General features: G+C 43.5%; 1 protein-coding gene across 3 annotated transcripts in view; it reads right to left on the bottom strand.

Moving 5' to 3' along the window:
- Positions 1-20,006, bottom strand: part of LOC119698898 (sine oculis binding protein homolog) — a 112,666-nt gene that overhangs the window by 33,289 nt on the left and 59,371 nt on the right. For 2 of the 3 annotated variants that reach the window (XM_038131626.1, XM_038131625.1), the window contains exon 5: positions 15,443-15,538. The exons of the other annotated variant lie outside the window; for it this stretch is intronic. In XM_038131626.1, the coding sequence (XP_037987554.1) occupies positions 15,443-15,538 (96 nt within the window). The remainder of the gene's footprint in view (positions 1-15,442; positions 15,539-20,006) is intronic. 3 annotated transcript variants of the gene reach the window in all.

Genomic DNA, 20,006 nt, shown 5'->3' with positions numbered 1-20,006 from the left:
CCCCTCTGACAATTGTGCAGACAAAAGGGATGAGGTAAAGGCAAAGCAAGCGGGAGGAATTCATCGTCGCAATTCCACGGGAGCTTCAGAAGTGCAATTATGTTCATTTCATGAATGGAAGCAGAGACAAAGAGAGATAAAGTGACTTGGCTGGGGTCACAGGGAATATCTGGAACAGAGCTGAGGAAAGAACAGGCACCTCATTAAGGACTGATCTAATACCATGCGCTGGGGCAATCTTCCTTGCAAAGAACTCAGGGCTTGTGTTCAGAGACCCACCTAGTTCGGTCATACTGAGAAATCAAGCTGTCAGCTGTGGCAGGTAACTGACAGGCTTTTAGATGGCAAAGCTCACATTTAGCAACATCTGGGCCTTACAACATTTAGGGGAGGGGACTTTCCACAGCTAACAGCACTTACAAGACAAAGACTACAGGAAGGAGTGGGGGCTTAAAAAAAAATTACATGATTTATCACGGAACTGATAAAGAAGTTAGTTAAATTGAAAGAAACAAAGCAATGGAGAAAGGGACATATTCAGTGGAGGAAGAGAAGCTTAAGAAAAGAATTGCAAGCAGCTGGAAACCAAGAACAAAGGTCAAAATAATTTTAAATGGAAAAATAGCAGGTATACTCAGGTGAAAACAGCTCAGCCAACAGAGACAATCCCTGCCTCACTGCACTTTCAATAAAAAATGTACCAGCTTGCAGGAACCTTGGACAGAGGAGCTGTTGGTGCTGGAGACAGTCACAAGAGGAGCCCCCCAGGAGATGGAATCCCAGTGCAAGGGTACTCCGGCAGGGGGAAGGGCAGCAGCCGTGCCCACCGACGAGCTCCACCTGTTCCCTGCTCAGCATCTGCAGCGAGCGTAACACCAGCAGGAGCTGTTTCAATAATGTTTTAAACCTTCCTGCCCTCCTTTTCAGAGCTCCAACATGTAAATTCAAATCCCTGGACATTCACAAGCAATTATTTTCTAACAATGCTAGAAGAAAAGCTTCCAGCTCTACAGCTTCAAAAGCCCCTGCCCAGACATGCTCTGTGGTTGACCTTTTTCAAGACCTAAATATATATGAGATACCTAAATAAGATAATTGGCCAAGTATAATGTTGGTGTGAGCTGGAGGCCTTGTACCAGAGGTGACAGAGGCCCCCTCTAAGCAGGAGAGAAACTGCAGGAACTCCATCCTTGCTGGTTTGCCCCCTGCGTTCAAAAGCTTCTCTGATGCTTGCTCCTCTCCTGATTTTGTGTGATTTTATTCATGAGCATTCCGGTGTCAGGTCTCACAGTGGATGTACTTAGCTGTACAAACCGTGCCAAGCGAGCTTACCAGAACGGCAGTGTTGTGCAGGAGATGGTACTTTTGCAAGGGCAGCCCCAAATTTCTATTTTCCGCTGCTGCATGAGAACAGCCTATCATGCCATAAAAGATATAAATGTTTTGTGGCCTTGCAGATAAGCTAGACAGATGATCCATCATCATGGCTCTGCCTCACCACCATGGTGAAGGGATAAGGAGTGAAAGCTGATGGCTTCTGCACAACAAACAAACAAGCACAGAGACAGTGTTTGCTCATTTCAATGTGCAAAGCTGACTTGTTTAAATATGAATATGTTGCTTATAGACAAATTTTAGTGACAGCAGCCCCGTGGCATCTATCACTGTTTGCACTTCTGCTAAAAATAGTTGTGTTGTCTTTGGATTTATTTAGATGCCACATGTGCAGGTAGTTCTCACTCCTTCCACCACATCTCTACCTGTTACCATTTCCTCCATCCCCCAGGGTACATCACGCTTAGGAAGAGGCTAACCACACAAGCTTCATGTGGTGTCACAAACACCTGAAATCACTTCCCTGACCTCACCAAAAGGCTGTGCCCTTTTCTCTCTCATCTCCTCTCAGTTGTTCTCCTTCTCTGTCATGCTTACAAGCAAGGGACACCAGGCACAGCGTCAAAATGCCCCCAGTGCCTTCACTGAAGAGTAAGGTGGTCTAAAAGGCAGCACAAATTACAGAGACTGCAGAGTGGTTTCTCTCAGACCAGATCATGATAATCATTGCTTCTCCATTTACAGAAAAGTGAACGATTTTCTCTTCCCCCTGTGCCAGCCTACAGCAGGATACAGAAGCACTTTAGAATCAAAGCACTGTCTGGAGGAACTAACAGAACCTTTCCATTTCTAGGTTTTCACTGTATATATATTCAAATGAAGCACCTGTCTCAAATTCATGGTGATCTGCCTTAACTCAGGCTCCTCCCAGAACTCATTTGGGCACTGTCTTAACACCTATAAAAAGGAGCAAATCTCACCCAGGAAATAAACAGTAGTGAGAAAACATGAAATGTGAACTCTAAACACTACTGATTTCCTCCAAGAGCCACAATCCATGCACTCTCTTAACCCCTCTTTTAAGACAGAGCTATATGGAGTTCCAGAAGGTTCAACAAGATCCAGGCTATTTTTGATTTGCCTTCTTTGCAGGTTTTGAACCCCGAGGGCACTGAGAGATCCCCATGTCCACAGCACCTCATCCCTCTGCTGTGAGTATCTGCCTTCATGGATGGATTTTGGTGCAGACTTTGCACATCAGGGATGTGGCACCTTCTGCTGTGTCAGTGCACCATGATATCGATGTGCTGTCACTGCCACTCAGAAAGGCACTCTGAAAATAAAAAGTGTGTTCCCCACGCCATGCACCATTTTGCTAGCTGGGTATCTAGGAACCAAAAACACCCAGCAAAGACCATGAATTGCAGCTCCTATTGGTCCACAAACCTTCAAAAAGGCATTTCACCTTCTGCACACAACCTGCACTCGTGGCAATCCTCAACATTTTACAGCTGAATTATTTTCTCTGCTGTGTTAATCAGATTTGTTTCCAGCAGGTTTTTCTAACAACACAGGGGAGAAATTGGGCCAAACTCCTCTACAAAGAGGCTTCTCCCAAAACTCACACTGACACAGCTGAACTGGAGGCAAAGAGTAGTGGGATCATAGTAAATTCCATGGAGACAAGCACATGAGCAAGGTACTGCAGCTCTCCCAAGCAGGCTGCTGTGGTCTTCCTAGCCCCTACCTCAGCTCCCACCATTAGTTCAAAGCTACCAAATGAACATATCTCACCATGGTGGCATTAGAGAGAAAAGCCATCACACAGAGGTCACTGCAGCTGCGTGGTGACTTAGAGCAACTGAGATTTCAGCAAGATCCCAACAGAAGGATTTTGATAACGAATACAGACGAATATCTCCATTTATGCAAGGAGCACAACAGCAGCCTTTCCTTTCACTGACCACAGTGGTCTTGAGCTAATCTCATTTGAACTTTGGACAGCTTGCACTTATCTGGTCCTTGGCCATGCCTTTCTACTGGGGAGTTTCAGCCCTTGTTTGTGCTGGAGGAAAAAGGGAACTAAAGCTGGACTGCTGGACTGCGCAAGCACACGAGCTATAACCCCTCATTAAATGTGCATGATGTGGTGACAATGAAGGAACACAGTGCAGTGGCAATTGCCAGAGCCCTGTGGTGATACAGCAAGCACAGCCGCTGGGGAGAGCAGCGCTTGCTCAACACAGTCCCCTGCAGTCTCTCGGAAAGGAAGAAATAGGATATGCATAAGATAAAACTGAACACATTTTCCTGGCCCTGTGCAAGCCCTGGGTCTGTAAGAGTGTGCCTGTCCCTGCTGAGGGCCCCATTCCTCCCTGGGCACATGCTCTGGGGAAAACCCTGTAGGCTGCAGATGCAAGCACACCTGAGAATCTCACCTGCTTGCTTTGCTCATGGTACTAGATGCTTCCAGTTTAAGCAAGAGACTGGATCCTGAAGGATCCAGTGATTTTACATGAAATACCATCCCAGAGATTTATTAATACAAAATAACTAATAAGAGAAGAATTTACCATTTCTATCTATGGAGTCAATCTCTTAGCTCTTTAATATTTCCATTTCCAGCAACCTTTGGCCCTGATGGCTTGGTAAAATGATACACCAGCACAATGTCCCTAGTGCTATCTTCCAGCACTACATAATCCTATGTTTGGGACAGATTCTCATCTACCTTGAGACTCCTTTACACGACTCTGGCAGCTGAAAGGGGCCACCTAAGTACATTTCATATGCTCCAACTTTTAAGGCTTCTTTCTATTGCCGGAGTGATGAAAAGGCATCCCTGGCTTGGGCCAGAACCTGGTCCTTTGCTTAAAGTTTTGAACAAATGAAGCTGCTGTTTGAATGCCAGAGACACAGAGAGAGAGGGGGGCATTAGCCAGGTGAACACCAAGTGCTTCTACCCTTGGCAGTCAGGAATCTATGTTGTTATGAAGCAGAAATGTATTGGGATGTGTTACCTTCCCAAGCACTAAAAAACTCTCAGAAAATGACTGCTTCACATGTTGACTAAGGAGGCATTAATTTCAGTGTCATGTGCAGTAATGTTCATTTGGGACAGGCCACAGGTGGTCAATTATTCCTCTGCCTGTCTAGAAGAAGTATGTTTATTCCTCATAATAAAGTGTATTAGTACAATATAGAGTTTATTGCTCAATTAGGAAAGTGACATGCAAAGAATTACAGCTTCTTGTGGAGAATAGAGCTAAAACCAAATTTTTAAAACTGAGTGAAATACTACCCTTCTCCCCATCACACACACAGAAAATATACAGCTGGAGAGGCAACTGACAGGTACTTTAGGCTGAATATTTAACCAGCCTGTACAATTGAATACTGTATTGTATATTAAAGCTCTAGACTATAACTGTGTTCCTTTCTCTGTTTGAAACATTTTTAGCTGATTATTCAGGCACTGCTTTAAAAAAAAAAAAGAAAAAAAAAGAAAAAACAAACCAAAAAGCCACACAAAATTTAATTTTGGTCCAAGCATAAACAAAGCTGTGCATTGAGCAGAATTTGAGAACATTTTGTACATGCACACTTTGATCACTTTTTGGGATCCACACGCAGCTCTGCTTACTTAGTTACTATGTCTGGGCAGTCAAGTTGGTTTTAAATACCTGTAAGTAAATCTTGGAACCTGTTTACTCCTGCATCAGATAATAATTCATAATAAATGAAATCTTCAAATACCAAGGATGCAGTTGTTCACTATTTGGAGTATAACACAACATCATTTAAGAGATATCATTTTGCACTTCTAACATTTTAATCTCATATTTAAATTGCATGCAAAGGCAATTAAATAACAGCATCCTTATTTCAAATCTGGAGACTAGACATCTAAACATAAAGTTAGCAGACACCTAACTTCCAAGCATCCAAGCAGTCCCTCTGAACAGCTCTATGTGCAAGACTGACGTTGGACACATGCAGGAATATGCAGCTCAGCCAATGACTGTAGTACCTAAAATGTAGGTGTCATATGGAAGGTATTTATCTAGTTAATGAGCAGATACAGGCATGTCTAAACATTGGCTTAACCAATCCTAAATCAACACCTAATTCTCACTCTACAAGTGCTTTCCTTTCTCTAATAACCACAGGACCTAGAAAGAGACTCCAGCCTGGACGCCAAATACTGAGATGCCCCAGCCAGGCATGTGAACGGAACCGTGTCCTAAACCAAAGGGTGCTGTGGGACTGGGAAGAAACATGGCACTGGTGAAAACCAGAGTGAAATGTTGACCTAGCTGAAGCTCAGACTGAAACATCCATCACCTTACTGTGAATGTAACATCTGATCACCTGAATCCAACAGGATTATCCTGTTATCCTGAAAGACATCAGGCACAAGGAGACATGCATGGTTTCCAAACAGGGAAGCAACCTTGGGCGTAATGAAGATTTCATTGAAATTGTTAGGGCTGGACTGGGAAAAGGTGTACAGCATAGGAATATTTCAGATTACTACAAGCAAAAAGCTGTGCTCAAAATACTGCTGTGCTTTTATCTGCATGTACACCCACCTGAAAGACCTCAGTCTGCAAATGAAAGCAAGAACAAGAAAACTTCTTGTACGGAAACAGACACTTCTTCTCAGGGTGAGAAACAACAGCACATCAAAATCACACTGTGCAAGACAACATTTATAAAAATGCTGATAGGTATCATCCCCCTTTTGACTTATGGACCCATCAAAAACTCACTTCCACAGAGCATTTTTGGACCCTTTAGTTGACTGAATCACCAATTTAGAATCTGCCAGACTCCATTACGCAGATTAAGAGTCTCTCCTTGGTTTCATTTGTTATGCATTAATAGGAGAGCACTAGTGCCTGTATCCTCTCGCACAACCAAAGCCTTTCTGCCATTACATAGTAAATTTTGTTCTTTCTCGCATTCAGAAAAAAACCCAACACAACAGCAACACGGCTTAGTTGCTATGCAAAGACTTTAGAGCCACTGCATAGGGATCAGTTCCAGAGTTCTGCTTGATTCCAACCAAGACAGGCAAATTATGCCTGGAAGTGATCTGGCAAGACCTTCCTGCTGGCCTGTTTCTCTTGTCTACAGGTGTAGCATGTGCTCAGAACGAACCTGGGATCCCCACAACCCTTTACAATCCTGATGCACATTTACTGCCTTGCAGCCTGATGTCTGGTACAGTTAAAATTCTGAGTACCAACAGACAGATTTATTATGAATGCTGGTAGGGATCCTTTTTCTCTCTCATTGACTAGATGTGACTCAAAAAGTTAATGGTAATTGCTTTCATCTTCATTTAGCAACAAGAGAGAGAGAGAGAGAAATGGGAGCAATTTGCAGATATGAGAACAGGTCATTACAGGTGTGTTATATTAGTGTATTCATGAGCCCCCTGGGACAGCCATGCTGTGATATCCAATAACTTTTTTAATGTGTAATTACACACCATTGGACTATAATTGATTAATTGAAAAGAGAATGTAGGCAGATGCTAGGCCAAGGCTGCTGCTGCTTGTTAAATGAATATGTCCTTGCTTCTTTATAATAAGTTAAGTGAACTACTCAGAAGCAATTAAGTGAGAACTGAAATTCATTAGATTTTATGTAATTGTTGGTATTAACTTCTATAATAAAATGCAGGATTTATATTTTGGGTTTTTCTTCCGATCCCAAAAGCAATATAACACACGTCACTGCTGAGATGCAAAAAAAGTGTCTGCCATAGACAGTGAGCCATGAGATATGTGCTCTCAGCATTCAGATCTTCCCCAGACAACTGTGTAGCACTAATCTTCCTTCTTGGGACGTCTTTCCTGGAAGCTCTGCACAGCCCCAGGGATTCCAAATGAGGTGGAGTCAGACACTTAACGTCCCAGAGCAGCCCCAAACCTCCCTGCAGTCTAGTCAAATAGTGGCCAAGCTCTTCTCAACCCTCCTTCCCACTGGCTGGATCTTAACTCTGAGAAATAAAAAGAGTGCGGTCTTCTGATTTTCCAAACCCTACTCTCTTACTGCTGTATGTTGGCTCTACTAGGGATCAAAGCCTTCAAACACTTTTCAATGGGGAAGACAACACATGAGCAAGATGAGATGCAAGCCAACTGCACCATTACAAAGAGTGACACTTGTTAATGTAGGCACCTGGTCAGACCCGGTAAAACCCATTCTAATGAACACCTTGCATGATTGAGAGCCAGGGTCAGAGGGAAAAAAAGGACCTGAGCCCCTGGATTCAAAAAAAATGTGTTGCAAGGGATGGTTCCCCGCAGGTAGCTTCCAGGATATCCCACAGGCTCTACTGAGCCTTCTGCATCTCCTGCACAGACCCCAAGAAGAAATATTTATTGCTTTGGGTGATGACTTGGGAAATTTTATTTCAAATTTATATGGAAGGAAGTCCAGTGAACTTTAATTTATCACACTTCACTTCCTTTAGAACAAGATATATCTTTATTCTTTAACGTTCTATAAAAACTGACTGAATTTCATTTCACAGAATCACAGAATGAGATGAGTTGGCAGAGCCCCACAAGGAATATGAATTCCAACTCAGGTCCTGCACAGGAGCACTCCATAAAACACACCCTGTGCCTGAGAGTTCTTGAACTCTTGTCAGGCTTGGTGCTGTGATCACTTCCCTGAGGAGCCTGTTCCAGTGCCCAACCACACTATGGGGGAAGAAACTTTTCCTAATATCTAACCTAAACCTCCCCTGGCACAACTTCAGGCCATTCCCTCGGGCCCTGTCAGTGGTCACCACAGAGAAGAGACCAGTGCCTGCTGCTCCTCTTCCCCTCATGAGGATGTTGACAACTGCAATGAGGTGTCCCCTCAGTCTCCTCCAGGCTGAACAGACCAAGTGACCCCAGCCACTCCTCATATGCTTCCTCTCCAGGCCCTTCGTCATCTCTGTTGGCCTCCTTTGGACACTCTCCAATAGTTTAATGTCTTATATTGAGGTGCCCAAAACTGCACACAGGACTAGAGATGAGGCTGCACCAACGCAGGGCAGAGCAGGGCAATCCCCTCCTTTGCCTGGCTGGTGATGCTGTGCCTGACACAGGCTGTGAATGCCGGTTTCCTAAAGCTAAGCCACAATTCTCAACTGGTTTTCTTTCCAAGAGACATGAACGTCCTTTTTTTTTAATTTTGTTTTTCTTTTTGTCCTTTTTTATTTTTTTCTATTTATAGAGGTTCGGGTGGAGGAACGACTGACAATTTTTTTCCAGGCTTTTTTACTTTAAAATTTATTGAAATCATTATTAAGAAGTAGTCTCCTAATAAACAAATGTATTTTCATCTAGTCATTTCTTAGCTTTTTACACGTTTAAATTTGTGGTAAATAAAAAGATTGTGAGGCTTTTTTCTTATATTTAAAAAAAATCAATTTTTGAGTGACAACATGTTTAATATGAAAATTATGACTTCAGTAAATAGATCAAATTAGCTGTTAGCTGGCCTGCTGAGGTTTTGGGTGAGACAGGAGGAAGATGTCTCAAAGCAGTCATTCATCTTTTTTTTTTGTTTACAGAACATAAGGTGTCATTCAGAACCCACCTTAAGTGAACAGGAGGGATCCTATTGATTTCACTGGGCTTTGGATCAGAGGTTGTGGAGTCCTAAGCATGATATGAGTTTAAAAATAAAAGCTTAATACTTTAAGTGGCATGGTGGTGCAGGACAGGGCAAGGGGAGCAGAAGGCCTGAAAGACCAAGGAAATCTCTCAGGACCCCCTAGAAAGTCTCTTGCAGCCCAGAAAACCTCCTAGGTCCAGTCCATGCTGCCATAATGTGAGGAATGGCTTCACTTCCATTGTGGTATAGAAAAACATATTAAAAAGCCAGGCCAAGAAGGACACGGCCTGTGTGCCGGGCAAAATGGTGGCTGCGTTTGTTCTAAACCAGTAAATAGATGTGTGCAGACAGGCCCAGGGACTATCATTTCATGGGGACAGCATGTGGCAGGGTGGCTGGCAGGCTGCAGCTCTGTGTTTGGTCCTGTCTTATCCCAGCGGGATGCCGATCGATCGCGGCACAGATGCCAAGGCACCCAGTGCCCCGTGGCACCTACCTGTGCCAGCAGGCAGGGAGGGTCAGCTGGAGCTGGGTGTCAGAGCTGTCTCTCCCCAGGGCTGCAAACAGGCCCATGGTCTGAGTGCTGCCTTTTTTCAGTGCATTTACGCAGCACTCAACAGGAACACGCATATAAAGCAAGCGCCACTTAGCCCTCCACTCAGCCTGGCGGCAATCAAGGACAAAAAACCATTTAGAATAATTTTTCCTGGTTTGTTGCCCTTACTTGAAGAGAAACAGAGTGCAAGGTTTTCAGCAGGGTTTTGGGGAGTTTAGTTTCAAAATATTCTGCCATTGCTCATGGACAATTTAGTTTTTGAAAATTAAACACTACAGGCGATTAATCTACCATATGACCTAAGAGTCACTGTTATTTCAGTCACAAGAAAGGTTGAATTTCATGTGGCCAAGATTACTGAGGTTTTAAGAGCATCAGTATCAATTCACTGCTACAATTGCTTTCCTCCATATTTTTGTTCCTGGGCCATAACCACCACTCTGACAGCTCTCTGTGCCTGATCCAAAGACCCTGAAACCAACAGCGGGCTCTCCGACGGCTGTTGGGGGTTTTGCACGGTCATCTGCTTGAATCGCTGCGTGTGCCACAGGGCAACTGATGCAGGACCACCAGTTGCCCTCCGACTGTGATGGCAAACTGAACAAGAAACTGATGAAATCCATCAGAAAACCACCAAAAAACTGCACCAGCAGCGAGACAAACATCAATTGACGCTGAAGCAGCATTTAAACATGGCTGAGGAGGTTTCAAACTTTTATCAGGCTCAGCAGCTCTATGATCTGGAACTCCATAAGGTGTCACAGGTCTCTTCCTCCTCTCCTCTCCTGCCCCTCCAAGGCGGCAGAATTGCCTCCTGACCACAGGATTGTACCTGACAAGCTAGATGTGGCCCTGCACCCCTCCAAGCTTCTGGGCAGCACTCCTGCTCCAGCTTTCAGGCCAAAAGCCCTGTGCATTCCCATCCTTGGCCACAATGAAGGAAGTGCTCTCCCTCTCCCACCGCTGCTTTGCACCCCAGAGGGTGAAGGAAGAGCCTGGGAAAGCACAGGGGGGGAAGTGCACTTCTTCCTTTCTCTCCACTCTGCTAGGAATAAGGAGACAGCAGGAGAGACAAAAAGGGTGGAAAGGTAAGAGATGGAATGAGCAAAGCTATTTCTCCCTAATTCAGTCCTTTTTTGGAGGCACTGTGATTTTAAATGGACTGAGAGGTATTTGCTGCTGCTGCTGAGGCACTAATAGGGAGCAGTATTGCTTGACACTGGGGCACAGTAAGCAGACCAGGCACCTTAAAAAATGAATTTAAACCTCACTTTCTGAAACCAAAACTCTCATGGCCTTCAAAGGATACCAATATGCATATTTACACTTATCTCATCTACTATAGCAAAACCTATGAGCCTCATCTGCTCACAAATACTCTCAGTACTTTCCAATATCCACTGATATTGGATGTAGGTACAAAATCTTTCCCACATTCCACTGCCATAATTCTGAAGTTATCTGCCTGCATCCCCACTGCCCTGTCTGGGTGCCCCACACGTGCCACTTGTCCTGACTTTGCCTCTAGTGCTGGAGCAGCAGAGCACAGTGACACGACTTCAAGCAAAGCATTAGCTGTAGCACTCTGGCTCACCACAGCTTTGCCATAGCTTCCCCAAAGGCCTTTTGCTCATAAAAGAACATTTTGCATTTCATGTTTCCATTGTAGATGTGTTTTCAGAGTTTTCTCTGCCTCTTTTTGTCAATGATTAAAGATAACTAGCCGTAGGTGAGTTTGCATTAAATCCAATAGCAAGCATGTTTTGAGTCTTTTACATAATAGCTTCCAAGCACCAGGACTTATAATTCATCTCATACTGCATTCACAAATTTATCCTCTCAGAGCAGAACTACTAGGAACAGACTTTTTTATTTCAAAGATGAAAAGATAAGGATTTTACTGCAGGAAAAACAGGGTTTCAACTAGATATAGGACTGGAAATTAATTTTTTTTCTGGGATATTTATGTTTTATTTGGTTATTTGTTTGCTTTACATATAATCCCACAGCAGTGGGTGGTACTCACATCATCTCCATAAGCAAATTATCTGGAAAGCAACCTGATGTTTAATTTCCTTAACCCATCAAACCCTCCTTACCTCATACAGCAGCATGCCAATCTGAAACCTTGACTCAATACTCTGAGTAAATGGGGGGAGGAAGGACAGACTTCTGGTTTTTCTTTCCCACTTTTGTTAAAAGGCAACCAAGCATGACTCTTCCTACCCTGACTAACCTGGGTAGGTGCCAGATGGATTTTTCCTTTCTCTAGGCAATGGCTCAGGAATTTCATCCGGCTAGAGCTGGGGCTGTGGGCTTCTTGCTGGCCTTTTCACTCCAGCCTCCCCTTTCTCGGCAGTTAATCCCATCTTTCTCCCCACATCCACTATTAGCTGGACTGTACTGTTTCTTGACAATCAGCTTACAGCAGGGACTAAATTCTGCCTTTTCCTTCTGGAAACAAAGAGATGTGCCTGAAAGAAAAGCTTCCAGCCACTCATGGAATAAGAAATTAAAATCTGAGGCAGTGCCTATGGGAGAAGACTGGATGGCTGGCCCAGACAGCATGCTGACCTGGCTCTTTAAAAATAGATTTCTTTTATGTAGTTCCTGATATTTAGCATGGATAGCTAAACTTTAGACAACATGATTCTCAAAAATACTGTGAAGTCCATGAGGAAAATCTGATCTGCTCATTGATTAGAGCATCTTAACCACTTTGGGTTTTGTGCCCTACAAAAAATCCCAGGACACAACATGTATGGATTTAGCTTGGGAAATGAGTTCCCTGTTCTCATCCCATAACTGCAAAATGGCTTCCTATACTAACCAAAATATTTAATTGTCACTGCTTTTCTTAATGAGCAGAACTACAGAACACACTTCAGGGGTTTTCTCTGCCTAAATTATACCTTTCTTCCTTCTACTTCTTATCAAACTTGCTCACATTCAAAAAATATCAAAAAATGAACAGAAAAGCTGAGTTGTACCTCATCAAATTATCTGCTCTTGTGGTGTCTAAGCAATGAAGAAAGCATACAATTTGTAATAGTCCATGCTACTTTTGTAATATTCTATGTTACCATGCTTTAAAATGTCTCCAAGTATTGAAGAGTTAAAGCTTGCTGTGTGTGCCTGTGACCCGGGATGTTAAGATTCAGCCAGTGTAGCCTGGCTCCTGAGGGAGAGCCCTGGCATGCAGACCCAGCAGCAGCAACCCAGCCCTGGATCCTGGCTGGCAGCACTCTCCCAGCATGAGCGTTTCCCAAACTGAGGAGCCTGCCTTTGCCGAAACAAACCTCACTGGAAAATGGCAGCTAAACCCTAAAGCAAAGAAAGCATTTTTGAGCCGAAGCCTCCAATTTTACCTGACAGACTATTACTCTATTTACTCAGAAAACTCCAAAGTTTCCCTCATTCTCAAAAGCATAAACAAGTTTCAGTTTCTCTTTGATTTAAAAAATCTCGTCTTTTCACTCAGCCAGCATCTGACTTGTGCTGTTAGATTCTGGGTATGTTTTCACCATTGGGAAAATATTTTTTTAGAGGATCAGCTGTCCCTAATCCTTTCTTTTATGTTTGTTTTGGGTTTTTTCTCTTCTCTCAAGGAATACTGAGTAGCCTTTAAGAGAAAGAAGGTTTCTTGATGGCCAGTTTTGGTGAAATAAGCTTTTGAAATTTGAGCACATTTTAATATAGCATTGTTTCCATAAAGTAAAATGTTGAGGGAATAACACTACCTCTCTGTGAAACACATAGAACCTTCAACAAATTACACTAGCTCCCCCACCACCCACACCTAGGCTCAACATCATATTTTCACTGAAAGTTCCTAAAATACATCTTTAAAGATAGCAGAGGTACATATTCATTATTTGCCTACTATTTTTTTTCCACATACAAATTGAGTGCAGATTACATCCCTGCCAATTTTGTTTCCAATAGCATAGGAAAAATAAAACTATAACAAATTGCTTTTATTACTTCCTTAAACAAGAATTGAAACTTGTCCAAAAAAGCACATAAAAGACTAACTTTGATGACTTGAGCTTTTGCCAGACACAGTGGTGATATAATTTAGCAAAAACTTAAATGCGTATTAATAGAGGAATAAGCAACTGGGCATTAAAAGAATGCTTGATTTTAATAGCACAAAGTGAGTTAATCGGTTCATTGAAGGCTTGCACTAAATATAAAGCAGATTTTCAATGGAAATATTACATGACATATCATGGTGTCTCTATTACTAAGTTTCTCCAGCACCAAGAAGCCCTACTGAGTTTGGGAGCATCTTGGTGTGCTGTGATGGTTCGTCAGGCCTGATTTAGCAGCACAGTAATTAAGCATGGCCTTGGAGAAAGAGCTTCATTTATTTGGCACAGGATTTATGAGTACACCAGGGAACCACTCTTTGTGTTTGTCTAGTCCCCTCTCCTTAGGATGTAACACTGCTAACCCTGAAACCACCAGGAACTTCACAAAGGGTTTAAGAGGAACCAAGACCAGATCTCCTGGGTCACCTTGCTTTGGCTGGGGAGAATTATACTGGTAACAAACTGAACCTCCCAAGTGACACCTGTGGCTGTAAAAAGCATTGTCTTTACCAAATCAAGGGTAGGCTCAGCACAGGGGACACTTGTGGGGTAGGAGGGCCCAGTAGTGCAGGTGTGGCCAAGATGCTCTGCGCCCTGGCCAGTGTGGGGAGCAGGGACTGGCACCAGCCCTGAGCTGCTGTGGGCTTCTCTGGCCAGCTGACTGAACCTAGAGGCCAACTTCAGCACGGGGTTATCGGCTCATCAGCTCGACTTTCACTGCCTGTCGCACCTGGGGCACCCAGAGCAGCGCTTGGCCTTGCATCCTGGGGGAGCAGGCACGGGCTCTAAGGCAGATAAAACGCAGCTGGCTCCTGCTCTGCCACCCGCCTCCTCTCTGGTTACAAGGAGAAAAAAAGAAATGCTGTTTCAAAGTAAAACCCCGAGTACTGAGTCTCTATAAACACTTCCATTTAGCCAAAGGATACATTTTACTTAAGTACAGATGAGAAGAAAGGGGAATGCAAGGGAGAGATCTAGGGATGCACCTAAACCTCCCTTTTCCAAAGCCATGCATGAATCTCTTTTAAATGTATGACAATTCATCCTCTGTTTACTTTAGGCAAACAGAAAAACTCATGGTGGAGCACTAATTTTCGCAAGCTAATCAAGAACATTAGGTCCCAACAGATTCATTTAATAGAAATATAATAGGCATTCCTGCTTGCTTTTAATCTCGTCTAGCTGCAAATGCTAAAATGAACAGCAAATTAACCCTGCCTTGGAACAGAGATTCTTTCACAGCTGATATCATCTCTCTTACGGCTTGTAAACACTCCAGGCTCCCTGTAAGTGCTTTCCTGGCTTTTGCTCTTTCCCCACAGCAGAGGAGAGGAATGGAGAGGAGAGGGGTGGAGAGGAAAGGAAAGGATGCTTTGGGTTGCATGCAGCTATGCAGGGGAGGAACAGGCGAGCTCTGAAGGGAGGACTGCCTGTTAGCAGAACAAAATGCAGCGCCGCCACCCGAAAACAAGGCAGAGCTAAAAGGTGGGTGGGAGAGTGAGTTTTGGGGTGCTTTGGGGGAAGGGGTGGGGGGCTTTCCGTGCATCACCAGCCACTCCCTGCATGGCTCTCCCTGATTTACCAGTGCAAGACAAGGCAGTAAGACAAGGCCATTCACGTGCTGACATCAAATATATGATACTTTTCAAGCAATTTGAGATCTCAAACTGTTCACGGATAGCAGAACTAGCATTAGAACGCTAAAACAGTAAAAAAAAAAAAACCTATCATATTTCATAATGTATGTCATAATGAACAAAAGCCTTTAAAAAAACGGTTTTCACTGTGCTAAAGTAACAATCTAGACTTGTTGTAAGTATGTTATTCTTACAAGTAGTTCGCAGTTATTCTTGAAGGCAAGTCTTGGAGTTTCCTTAGCATAGTGCTGCTGGGGAAAATTTTCAGCATGTCCATCTTCATCTCTAGCCTGAAGGGAAATATAATGGCCTATTTAGGGACTTACAAATAATGGAAGTAAAAAAAATAGCTAAAAGCATAACAGCTCAGATCATTAAAACAGACGGGAATCCCAAAATACAACATTATTAAAAAGTTTCTTTAAATAGTCAGTACACCTTTTAGATATGAGAACTTGGGATGCTGTTTTCTTACATAGCTTAGATTGAACATGCAAATTCATTGTGGAGTAATAATTAGAACAACAAAAGACAAAACCAAAATGAAATATTTGAGCTGGAAACTGAGTAACTCAGGGTTTCAATTTACTCCATGGCATTTTTCAGGATTACATTACATATGTACTCATTTAAATTTTTTGACATGCTTAAGCGATCCCTAGATGATGTACTTGTATTTTCAGTTTAACAGTAAGGCCAAAAAAAAAAAAAAGCTTTCATACTCATAATTTACATGTAATACTATTACAAATAAATGGATTCCCCCTCCATGTTTAAGTGAAGCTTTGAAAGGAGCAATCATTGAGTGAGAACAATGATCCTTCAGTCAAATGCGGTCAAAATATTTAATGACAAAGATGCATTAAAAGTTACTGGTTATTTGTAACTACACTGTTAATTAAGAAAGCTGAAGTTTAAATGGAGACATTACCAGAGCCCATTAGCAATCCTGCTTGCTTACAGTATTTTTCCCTTCTCATCTCGAGCATTTTCTGCTTTTTGAGTTAAAGCAAAAGGGAGAAGCAGGTGAAAGGAGGAGTGTCAGCAATACGCTCATTACACTGTTCATTTGAGTGACACTTGCACTCCGTTCCGCTCCATCTCATCTGATTCCTGACTGTTCACTCTCTCCCTCTCGCAGCCTCCCAAAATTCACAGCTGAGCTGTCTCCCTCACATATGGCTTGCATATAATTATGCACATTCCATTTTACACTGCATTAAAATGATGAGCTCCTGGCTCCCTGCCAACCTATTTAAATCAGCCCCTGCCCAAAGAAGCCGGGGAGAGGAGGAGGGCAGAGGCAGGGTGACCGGCGAGGGGGCGAGGGGCGCGGGCAGGGGCAGCGGGGCGAGGAGCAGGCGGCTCCGCCACCCGTCCCTGCCGCTGCCCCGTGTGTGCTCCCGGGGCAGGGGTGCCCAGGGATGCCCAGGTGCAATCTGGGCACACCTCAGTGCGTGTGGCAGCGAGAGCTGGCATGTCGCTCGCCCCCCGCGCAGTGAGAGCTGCCTGTCACCGCGTGTCACGCGCCCGGCACTCGGGCTTTTCAGCGTTGGCATTTACGGAAGATATTTACACCTTGCAGGCTCTGCGACTTGTTTGTCTTCAAACAGGCTTCTGCCTCTCCCCGAGGACACGGGCTGGGGAAGGGGAGACGTGGGCTAACAGCACTGGCGATTTTTAGGAAAACACGCAGGGTCTGCGCCTCAAGGAAAGCCCCTTGACTCCAGCGGGCTTTGACTCGGGCCTCTGCTTGTCAGCCATGGGGCGTGAACACAGTTTGCCCAACAGAAAATGCCATTTTTAGCAGTGCAAAATTTGTCCAAAAGTGTATTTTGGGAAGCACCTGAAATTGATGATGATTACAAGAAGAGGGAAGTAGAAGAAAAATGTTTATTCTCTATGTTTCCTAACAGTTTATGGGTATTTTCTTTCAGTGCCCTCAATAGTTGTGGGGTGAAAAATGTTTAAAGTTTGCCTTTAAAACCACAAGAAAAAGGATTCCTGAGCATCTGAAGTCACTTTTATATTGACAAAGGTTTAAATGTATTCTTCCAATCATTAGTTTGAAACTAAAAGCTCTCTTACACAATAAATCTACCTCCATGCTGCGTGGAATATAAAGTTCAAATCTAACCGGGTTTTCTAAAAAAAAAAACACACCTCAAAATTCTCCAAATTTGGAAAAAAAATTTTTTCCTTTTCTCCTTGAAGGAATATGGGCAACTCATTAAAGCTCTTCCAGGTCATCTAGAAGACAATCAGGGGATGAATGCCTTAAAGATGCCTTGCACAAATAGAAACAGACCTGTCAGCTTGGGAAAACAGTTGCCAATGGGATGCTCAGTGAGGGACATCTAGGGAGATAGTGGTGGGTCACAGGTGTTGTGTGGGGTTCTGAACACTGTTGGTACCCCCAGACCTCTGAAATTTTATCTTGGCACCATGCAATACATTGTACATGTGATGGCTGGCACATTCTAACCTGCCAGTGACCTTCTGGAGCGTTGTCTTGGTGCACGCACACACCTTGTAAAATGAAACGGCTTTCAGGCTGTTTGGAGTGCCTCTGTCAAAATACAGAGACAAACCCCAATGAACTCGGCCTGCTCACCAAAATTGCCAGTTACACAGAGGTTATTCACCCCTGCTGACAGAAACATGCTCCTGGTCCTACTGATCTAAACCTTGCTTTATTTAATTTTGGATGTTGCTAAAATTTCCTAGTCTCAAAACCTGTTTAGCTACATACTGCTATAATTTACTCAGGCAGCAGAAATACACCTAATTTAGCTAGCTGGTTTCCATTGTAAAAAAAAAAAACCTATTCTGAGCAGTCAGGACTAGTTCTCCAGTATCTTTCCATTAATTCATTACTACCATCTTCCAGTTGTAAATAATTTGCAGAAGGAAACACTCTTAAAATGTTCGTCACTGCTCTAAGCATACTAAAAAAGTGGCTCAGAATTTATCTTGCAATGGCAATATTGTGATGCATCTGTGCCTACACTGACCCACTCTCAATCACTGCTGCACACCTCGTGACTGACTCGGCTCCCCAGCATCTCACTCACAGCAAGCTGGCATCTACAGCTTTGCCATCAGGCCTGGCTGCCGTGGGATACTATTGTTCAAAAGAAAACAACTGCAAAAAAACACAAGCCAAATCTGCAATCACTCTGATTTTTTTTTTTTAATGCTTTAATACTGCTAAATTCATTATAGGAAGGCACTCATCAAAAAAGGTATATACTAACTGCTAATTGTGATTGATTGCATACATGTAATATATGGGACAACTGCTCTCAAAGCACATTTTGTTCCAGAACAAGAAAAGGCATCAGCTCGTGTTCTGAGGCCAGGAACCATGGTTAGCACTGCTAGTTTTATCAGTGCAAAACTGCTGCAACTTCACTGTGGCAGTGCCTCTCCTGGGACTTACTGAATCTCCGAATTCAATACCCTCTACTGGCAGACAGCCGCCTTTCCGTCAGCTGCATGGGATCCGAGAGGGAAACCGGCCCATCACCAGCCCCAGGGGACACCAGGCTGGACACCTGACAGGACCAGGGGCACACACACACATAGACACACACACCACCTCACTGCTACTGCCAGAGTAGAGCACGCTGCCCAAGGAGCGGTGCTGGCAAAGATGGTCTAGTGAGGAAACTGCAGTTGACTTGGTGGAGGTGGTTGGGCTGTAAGGTCAGCCTGATGATCTGCTGTGTGGGAAATCATGGCCTTTAATTGCAGGTTAGATATCAGGAAGCCCTTCTTAATGACAGGTACAGCAAAGCACTGGAGCAGATTGCCTAAGGAGACTGTCAAAGCCCCATCACTGGAGTTTTTTAAGAGCAGATTAGGCAAACATCTGCCAGGAATGACACGCATGGAGTAGCTCCTGATGTGGGGAAGCTGGACAGATGAGAGCATCTCCTTTCCTAGGTCCCTTTTTTCTCTGCTTTCTACTGCTGAGCTTTGAAAGAAAATGGCAGGAGGCTAAGGGAAAAAAAAATTTAAAAAAACCAAACCAGAAAACAGGATCTGAAAGGATCTCTCTGAAAATAGCACAGCATTTGATGTTCAGAGATGTGTGTACTCATTAATAAGTGCATGATGACAACTATCTTTGGCTACAGAAACTGTGCTATTTGTTCATAAGCCAGCCAGCCTATATTTGTGAAAGATGCCAATAGTTTGGAAACAGACTATATATTCAGTCAAGATTCCTTTTTTTAACACAACGGAGGAAGAACAATCTACAGCAGAATTTCCTCCTCTCCAAAGAGCGTGGATATTTGTTTCTCCTTATTCTCAGAGAAAAATTATCTTGATGCAGACAGAGGATTCCTTAGCTTCAGTGCAAGTCTTTTTATGCAGCTTTAGCCTTGGGAGAGGAAATCTGTGCTTACATTTTAATATTAAGGGCAGGGTCTTATGATAGCGTAAGTCACAAGGCAGGTTGAACCAAATAATTTATTAAGATGGAACTTGTTAATGCAAAGCTCCCACTAAAATGGGACAATGCATTTGCAACAAAATCCTACTGCTTAGTCCACAAAACTCTAATGCCACTTAACCAAAACCACCTAACATTAAGAGCAACAGTCACTCGAGTAAGGCAGAGTGACAGAATATTAGTCTGCTTACTCGGGATAAAACTGCCACCTAATTTCCATAAATGTCCTTTGAAACAGATGAAACACGGGAATGTTACCCCCAGATACGTTAAAGGCACAGGCATTAGCTGAACGT

This window comes from Motacilla alba, chromosome 3 (genome assembly GCF_015832195.1).
Source record: "Motacilla alba alba isolate MOTALB_02 chromosome 3, Motacilla_alba_V1.0_pri, whole genome shotgun sequence".
In the NCBI taxonomy this organism is placed as follows: Eukaryota; Metazoa; Chordata; class Aves; order Passeriformes; family Motacillidae; genus Motacilla; species Motacilla alba.
The sequence above is the reverse complement of the archived record's forward strand: the minus strand, read 5'-3'. Positions and strand labels throughout refer to the sequence as shown.